The following is an 8,711-nucleotide window of genomic DNA, read 5'->3' as shown; positions in this document are numbered from 1 at the left end:
TCTCCTCACCGCTCCGAAACTTCCCAAAAAGGGGGGTTTCTTTACAGAAGGAGGGGGCGCAAAAGGTGCCTGCCGAGTCTCCATGTCACAGGCTTCTCCCGCCTGTGTTTTAAGACGGTCCCCGCTTTCGCTGTAGTGGACAGGACCCGAACTCATGGAGCACGTCCCTCAGAAGAACAGAGGGACGCCGCCATGAACCGCTGGCGCCAACCCGGAAGTCCTTTTCCTCTTCAGATCGTATAAATCTTTCGCCTTTTTTAATTGTCTGATCTGTTTACTTTCAGGACTTCCCTGTCTGGCTAAAGGAAAGTGCTGATGGAGTTGAATGGGAATGAGGAGACCTTCCTCTGTGAAATCTGATTCTGTGCCTCTCTTGACCCAAACCTTCTTCGCTTTCATCCCAGCCATGGAGAACAGCAGCAGCAAATTTGACAGTCCCACCAACATATCCCTGGTAGGCAGCGATAGTCCACTGGATGTTCTCGAATACAAGGTAATCTCTGTCTTCCTGGTGTTGGGCATCTGCGGAGTTGGCATCATCGGCAACGTCATGGTGGTGCTGGTGGTCCTCACCACCCGTGAGATGAGGACTCCCACCAACTGCTACTTGGTTAGCCTGGCTGTGGCTGATCTGATGGTTCTGGTGGCTGCTGGCCTGCCCAACATCTCTGACAGCCTGGCAGGAACATGGATCTATGGATTTGCTGGGTGTCTTGGCATCACCTTCTTTCAGTACTTGGGCATCAATGCATCATCCTGTTCCATCACTGCCTTCACTGTGGAAAGGTAAGAAAAGATTCTTAGGAGTAGCTCCGTTCTACTAGACCAGAGGTATCCAATGTGTTGCCCTCGAGATGGTGTTGGACTCCAACTCCCACCAGCCCCAGCCAGCATGGTCAATGGCCAGGAATGATGGGAGTTGTAGTCTAGCAACATCTGGAGAACCACAAGTTCCACATCCCCAATTTAGACCTTAGAGCAGGGATATCCATCTGTTTTATTTCTATCTTAAATTTATATGCCACTCTTTGTCAAAGGACCACAGAGTGGTTAACAACACAGAATTAAACAGTGCACCCAGATAAACCTTAAACAGCAGCAGCCTAAAAAGTAAGGGAGGAGAAAATCAGTCTAAGATGCAAAAACAATGCACAAGTACACAATCTTCTCTCTAAGTAAAAGTAGCTCTTGATCCCCACCCTCAGAGAAAATGACAGCCCCTCCCAGGTATCACCTGGGAGCTTTTCTTTCTCTCCCAGTCTCTCCCCCAGGAGATCTTCATATCCCTGCCCATCATTCAGGGTATTTCCATCCTCATTCTGCCACCATACAGATGTGGTCCTTGGCTCCCAGTGGCATTGGACCATCACTGGGCAGCCTGCTGTCTACTGCCTGACCAGCTTCTCTCTCCATCTTGAAACATGCCCTTTGGGTGGGTCTGATTTGCCTGTTTCTATGCAGTGGCAATTAATTAACATTACCCCAAATCAGTGTTAAACAATAAGTGGCATCCCATGTAGGGCAAGTGCGTGTGGCTTAGTCAAAGCAACCTGGCAAGTTGAATGGGGAGGCCAGGTGGGCCCCTGAGGCCCATGGCTTAGAGGTTCCCCACTGCTGTTTCAGCACAGTGTTATGTCTTTACTCACATATAACTTCCTCCTTTTCATCTCTGCCAGGTACATTGCTATCTGCCACCCAATGAAAGCGCAGGCAATGTGCACAGTGTCACGGGCCAAGCGCATCATCACCTTTGTCTGGATCCTCACCTCAGTGTACTGCACCCTGTGGTTCTTCCTGGTGGACACTGCTGTCAACAAAAGCCAGCAGCTGGAGTGCGGCTACAAGGTCTCCCGCAACCTCTACCTACCCATCTACCTCCTTGACTTCGCCCTCTTCTTCGTCACCCCTTTGCTCCTCTCCACGGTGCTCTATGGTCTCATCGGGAGGGTCCTCTTCCGCAGCCCCATCCCACACCAGCCCACTGCCTGCACCCAACGCTGGCAAGACCAGAGTTGCAAAGTAAGGATCGGCAAAGAGAGGAATGGCACAGAGGCCAGCCGGAGCAAGGCCAGCGGCTCAAGAACCAGAGTTCCCGTCTCCTCCAGGAAGCAGGTAACACAAAGCCCTCTGGAGATTGCCAGGTGCTGCCAAGTTCAGGCCAATGGGCAGGCAGGTTCAGCTTTTTGGGGGGACTGGAGAGAACAGTGTTATGCTGGCAAGAGGTCCTAAAGCTCAGCAGTGTATTCTATGATTGACACAATCATAGTGTGTCAGTGGCGAATTTGTTCTGGACCGTCCACACATCATTTTGCTCTCTTATTTGTTCTGTGATGCTCCCCCAGTGTTATTGATCAATGGATTAAATATGTTTATATCCTGCCTTTCTCCCAAGTTGGGATTGAAGGCAGCTTACATTTAAAAATATTGATTATTAAACAGAAAAATAAAAACAAACTAGTTAGAAACAAAAATTAAAACCCTTTTAAACTGAGGATCTTTGCATCCAGATAGGATCATATAGGGAGATACATTATTTCATTATTGCCATCTACTGTAAAAGGGCATATCTGCATGACAGCACAACAGAAGTGGGACAAGTAAAATAAACTGGAACGTTTATAAGATAAGAAGTTAGAGGGTTTCAAAGGAAGGTTATGGGGCTTGCACAGACTGGAAACCAAGCAGTATGTCTGGCACAAAGCTTTTGCAGGTGGAAAGAGGATTGAAAGTGGAATTGCATGTGACCACCCCAATACCATCATGAGCACAAATAATGATGAATGTGCAATAAAGGGGGGGGGGTTGGAGGGACCCATAGATAGCCTTGCAAGTCTAAAGTCTGCCCGGCCCTGATCTTTGGTGAGGTAGGGATATAGAACTGCAGGAAGCTGTCATGCAAAATACATCCGCTGAAATCACCTATTTAACCCATCTATTAAAGGGGGGGGCTGTGCTCCCATCCTCCTTGATTTAGCAGCTCTAATCTGTGGATAGACCCAGCATCCAGATTACATCTTTCCACCCACTGCTGTAGCCTCCAATTGTTTCCCTGGTTTATTTTACCTCCCCTCTCAGTTCTTAATTAATATCAATGCTCTGATTAATATTAATATTTATAAAGCACACTTTCAGAGAAAATGTAACAATGTGTGGTACAGCATAAAACCATGATACAAAAGTAGCAATAGTAAAAACATCAATAACTTATCAATAAAAAACAGTTGATTTAAAAAACCACACAACCCAGCACATTCCAAAACCCTGTCCGAACGATGCAGTTTTTAAAACATGTCCGAAAGAAAGCAGAATTGACTTTTGGTCAGGATTGGCTGACCAGAACTCAGGGACACCGTGGGCCACCAAAAGTGTCTCATCAGAAGATGTTGGTGGCCTATATGGAGCATAAGGAATCAGGATGTGCTTCTGGGCATGTGCAGAATGCATTTGCTTCCCCAACTAACAAACAAATAAATCCCAAGCTGAGCAGGGAGGGACGAAGGGCTTCTAAATAGTAACGTGAATTTCCAAGCAGATCCAAGTCCTTTTTAAAGAATCACTCATATGATGTGTCACCTTCCCTTTGCCAACATTTGTCTTGTTTGGCATGCCAACACGTTGGCTTTGCATGGAATTGAATTATCACCACCGCCGTCTGCCAAGCAAGGAGCCAGAAGCATTCTCAGAGCCTTCATCAACATTGCACGGTGGCAATGGCTTTGACACTGTTTTGTTTCAATTCTTTGGGAAGAGTCCTGGTATGAAAAGGGCAGGCTGAAAAGAGAATTCTAAAGTGAAGCTGCACAATAGACGGTGCCGCTCCCACCCCGCAAATCCAGGGCTGATGATGGCTTTGGGAAATGCTTCTCTTGTTCCTACCTGTTCGTTGGTGGATTTGTAAAACTGCTCAACATCCAGAGAAACACCGAGAAATAAAATATACATATAAAAAATACAGATCATAAACAACGAGAATTAAAAATGACAGAAATAAAGCCAGCTAATTTGGGAAGGCTTGGGAGAAAAGCTTTTGACAAACGTTGAACATGTCATGATGCTGGGGCTTGCTTCACTTTTGGAATGAGAGAATTCCAGAGAACTGGTGTCACGATGCTAAAAGCATGTGTTGGATTTAAAACACTTTTATTCCACACTTCAGTTGAAAAAGACTTCCAGATACCAGTGATAGGGCATCCCCTGCCCTTAAGAGACATAAGAGCACTGCTGGATCGAGCCAGTGACCCATTGAGTCCAGCATCCTGTTCTCACGGTGGCCAGGTAGACAGCTGTGGGAAGCCCTCAAGCAGAACATGAGCACAGCAGCACTCTCCTCTCCTTTGGTTTCCAGCAACCAGCATTCAGAAGCATTACTGCCTCCAGCTATGGAGGCAGAGCATAGCCCTAATGGCTAGCAGCCATCACTAGCCCTTTCCTCCATGAGTCTGCCCAATTCTCATTTAGAGCTGTCCAAATTGGTGGCCATCACTGTCTCCCATGGGAGCAAGTTCCATAGTTTAACTGTGCGCTGAAGGAAGAAGTGCTTTCCTTTCTCTGTCCTGAATCTTCCAAAATTCAGCTTCATTGAATGGCTGTGTTCTAACATTTCTCTATCAACTCCCTCCAAGCCACAAAAAGAAGAGTTGGGAGGGAGAGGGGGGGAAAGCAAAACTCTTAGCTGCAAAGCTCTTGTAATGACCAGCCAAAATGGAACATTTTGTAAAAGAGGAGCCAAAAGTTTTTAGTCTTCCAAGTGAGCCAGTGGAGAGACCTTGCAGTTCCATCTCTCCCTGTTTACACACAGGAAAGGAGTACTCTAAGATAGCAATGGTCGAATGGTGGTGCAAGGGCTGCATTTGGGCCCCAGGCACTAAGAAAATAAGAAACAGCCCTACTGACTTGGATTATTATTTTTTAACTGAATGCTTTGCAGCATGCTGCTTCCCACAGTAGCCAAAAGATGCTTTCAAGATACCCTCCAGCAGAGGCATGAGAGGAAGAGCCATCTCCCTTGTTGTTGCTCCCCAGCAAATAGTATTGTGAGATAGACTGCCTCTGAAAAGAGAGGCTCCATCCAGATTTCATAGCAAATGGCCATACAGTGGATCTCTCCTTCTCTGTGAGTTTGTCCCATGCCCTTTTTATTTGCTCATATCTATTTATTAAAATTGATATACTGCTTAATTGCAAATGAATAAATCTGAAAGTGATTTACAAAAAGAATAAAACAATGAGATTATCAGTAAAAGCAACTATTTAAAACATTCAAAACTAGTTAAAATCTACGATAAGCTAAAAATCAGTTTTATTCATGCATTTAAATTGAGCATTTAAAATCCAGGTGCAAGAGTCAAATTAAGTGTCAAGACTATCCTGAGACCACAATACACGTTGGTTATCTTGCAGTTATGCAGCACAAGTAAATCTGTATCATGTGCAAGGGAAACGCCACCATCTCCTTCAAACCTGAAGGACCTTCAAACCTATAGAGTCTCAGTACGGTTCAATTACTGCACAGATATCCATCATCTGCCAAATGCAGGTTGCTCTTAAATGCCCATTAAACATACAAGGTGACAGAAAATTTACTTTTGCTGCAAAAATCTTGTCAACACGAAGAAAATGTATGCAATATAAAAATGGCCTGTCTCATTCCTACACCTTTCTGGAACAGATCCTGGCAATATGTAGAATTGGTGTAGAATTTTCTGATCTATGACATTCCAAACAGGCAAGCAAATGGAAAAAGCAACTGAAAACCTGCAACTTGTTAAAGACATCCAAGCCACCTCTCTCTTTTTTTTGGCTCCTCTGCAGGTGACCAAAATGCTGGCCGTGGTGGTGGTCCTCTTTGCCCTCCTCTGGATGCCCTACCGGACTCTGGTGCTGGTGAACTCCTTCATGGAGCGCCCCTACCTGAACCGCTGGTTCATCCTCTTCTGCAGGGTCTGCGTCTACGCCAACAGCGCCATCAACCCCATCATCTACAACCTCATGTCCCAGAAGTTCCGCCTGGCCTTCAAGAAGCTCTGCAAGTGCGGGAAGGTGGAGCAGCAGCCAAGGCACAGATTCTATGCAGCCTCCAGCATGAAGAAGGAACCTGACTCCCACCCGCATGGGGACATTAAGGCTAAGGGGCCACCGTCCCCAGGAGGAGACGAAGAGGAGGACTTGCCTGCTTTGGAGCAGGTGCCTGCACCTGAGAAAGAGAAGGAGCCGTATTTCAGCGTGCTCTAAATGCCCCAGTTCCCCTTGCCTGGCTCCTTTCTCACTTCCCAGTAAAGGACTTGCTTTACTTCTCCTAGTAAACTAGATCTATAGGAAGGGAGGAAGCTGACTTAGACCAAGTCAAACCACTGGTTTATCCAGCTCAGAATTGCCTACACTGACTCGGTTTCTACCTGGAGATGCCAGGGATTGAACCTTCTGCATGCAAAGCAAGTGATCTCACTGAGCCATGACACTTCCTTTAAATATAATAAGGTCTCATGGTTCTTGTTTAAATAGGAAGAGAGGCATTTGCTTCTACTGAGTCAATCCGTCTCAGGATTGTCTTCACTGGCTGGCAGAGGCTGTCCAGGATTTCAGACTGGCGACATTCCCAGCCCTATGGGGAGATGCTGGGGAATGGGCCTGGGACCTTCTGCATGCCAAGCTGGTGAGCTATGGTAACTGTGATATAGGAAGTTGCCTTACTGAGTCAGACCCATAGCCCATCTAGCTCAGTCCTGTCTATGCTGACTGACAGTGGCTCTTCAGGGCATAAGGCAGGAGGCTTCTCCAGCCCTGCCTGGAAATGCCAGAATCAAGCCTGGGACCATCTGCAGGCAAAACTGGTGCTCTGAGCAACCCCCGAGCTATATTTCAGGAGCCCAAATCAGGGTTCACCCACCATTTTGAACAGAATTGTGTTTCTGACTCTGGGAAGAAGTTTGTCAGGGCTGGAGCCCTGCTACGAGTTCTGTACTCAGGACCTAAAGGATGCTGGGCCGTAATCAGGACTGTGTACCAGCTCCACCCCAAGAGCTGCAAGGGGACAGACCACACCAGCCAAGGAAGCCTCTTGGCAGTGAGAGGCCAGGGCAAGCCAGCTGACGCTCTTGGACCCCTATAAAAAGCTGGTATCTTAAGCTTGTGCACAGGTCTAAGCTGAGTACCTAGAGACAGTACATTTCCCCTTGCTGCCCAGGTATGAGAAAGCTGCAAATGGGGGAAGAAGAAGGCACAAACCCCTCCTTGAAAAGGGTCACTCCATAGTCCACTCACCATGACTTGCTTTGCTTTGGCCTCTTTGATATACAGGGGAGAGAGAGAGAGAGAGAGAGAGAGAGAGAGAGAGAGAGGATAGATTAGATAGATAGATAGATAGATAGATAGATAGATAGATGATAGATAGATGATAGATATTTCTCCTTTTTATTTGCCTTGCTGCTCCTGAAGCAAGGGACAAGGTGTGCTTAACTCTCTCTGCTCCCATCTCCCTCAAACTGGTGCCCTCCAAAGGTTTGGGGCTCCAGTTTCCACCAGTCCCTGCCAGCATAGCCAGTGGTCAGGGATGCTAGTGATGTGTGGCGAGCATCCCAGGTTGGGAAAAGCTGCTCTCAAGGCTGCAGACAGGTTGTGCTGGAATTATCTTGCTAGTCTTACAATGGGCAGAAACACAGTTGCATCACAGGCCTGAATTGTGATTCCTACATGGCAGGGGTTAGGTTGGATGACCCTTTGGGGTTCCTACAATTCTATAAGTGCAAAGTCACCTAGAAGGTGCTCAGTTCAACAGGGACAAGCTGTCTGAAACAGCAGCATCTAAACCTTTGCAACTAAGCCTTTGAACTGATATGTACCCTTTCCCACCCACATCTAGGAATGAGTCAAGGGTGGCCTTTAAGAAAATGTTTTATGAGATATTTGGTGACTTGAATTGGGTAACTACTGGGCATAGCATTGCATGGCAACAGACACAGAATAAAATGTTACAAGGCTTCAGTGGTGGACTGTAGCATCCATTGGGGGTGGGGCAGGTGCCCTGGTGCCACCCACATGTTGCTGGACCACAATCCCCATCAGTCTCAGCAAGAGATGATGGGAATCGTAGTCTAACATCTGGACGACCTCACATTGGCTTTTCTGGATCAGGGGGAAGGTGTACACATGATGGTGGCAAAGTAGACTCTGGAAAGTAAACGCTATTGTGCAAGTTGCTGGTGACTCATTTCTGCTCACTTTGAGCTATGTGGCTTGTTCCCCTTGGCACTGGAACTGTCCAGTAGGACACAGCAAAGGAACTATCCAGCCAAGGACAGGCAGGCTTTATAGAGCTGCCCCAGCAGCTTGTGCAAACCTAGCTGGGGCAGCAGGTATTTTCAATGCTGCTGTCTGCCCAGGGTCCTAGTCCCTGGATTGGAAATATGACCACCCTGGGACCTGCTGGTGAAGAGAGGGTAATAAAATTAAATATACAGTGGTACCTCGGGTTAAGTACTTAATTCGTTCCGGAGGTCCATTCTTAACCTGAAACTGTTCTTAACCTGAAGCACCACTTTAGCTAATGGGGCCTCCTGCTGCCGCCACGCCGCCGGAGCACAATTTCTGTTCTCATCCTGAAGCAAAGTTCTTAACCTGAAGCACTATTTCTGGGTTAGTGGAGTCTGTAATCTGAAGCGTCTGTAACCCGAGGTACCACTGTAATTAGAATGATGATAATGATAATGCAAACA

General features: G+C 46.9%; 1 protein-coding gene across 1 annotated transcript; it reads left to right on the top strand.

The window, feature by feature from the left end:
* The first annotated feature begins 284 nt into the window (after window positions 1-284).
* On the top strand, window positions 285-7,010 carry LOC128419368 (thyrotropin-releasing hormone receptor-like). Its single transcript, XM_053399963.1, has 3 exons — window positions 285-786; window positions 1,677-2,112; window positions 5,812-7,010. The coding sequence occupies exons 1-3, from the start codon at window positions 326-328 to the stop codon at window positions 6,229-6,231; spliced, it is 1,317 nt and encodes a 438-aa protein (XP_053255938.1). The 5' UTR covers window positions 285-325; the 3' UTR covers window positions 6,232-7,010.
* Window positions 7,011-8,711: the final 1,701 nt, after the last annotated feature.

The sequence above is a fragment of the Podarcis raffonei genome, chromosome 8 (assembly GCF_027172205.1).
Source record: "Podarcis raffonei isolate rPodRaf1 chromosome 8, rPodRaf1.pri, whole genome shotgun sequence".
In the NCBI taxonomy this organism is placed as follows: Eukaryota; Metazoa; Chordata; class Lepidosauria; order Squamata; family Lacertidae; genus Podarcis; species Podarcis raffonei.
The sequence above is the reverse complement of the archived record's forward strand: the minus strand, read 5'-3'. Positions and strand labels throughout refer to the sequence as shown.

Excerpts from the sequence above, each read along its gene's own strand:
- LOC128419368 (XM_053399963.1), top strand. The coding sequence starts at position 326 with ATGGGAATGAGGAGACCTTCCTCTGTGAAATCTGATTCTGTGCCTCTC. Across the intron at positions 787-1,676 it reads ACTGCCTTCACTGTGGAAAG|GTACATTGCTATCTGCCACC; the intron begins GTAAGAAAAGAT and ends CATCTCTGCCAG. Across the intron at positions 2,113-5,811 it reads CCGTCTCCTCCAGGAAGCAG|GTGACCAAAATGCTGGCCGT; the intron begins GTAACACAAAGC and ends GCTCCTCTGCAG.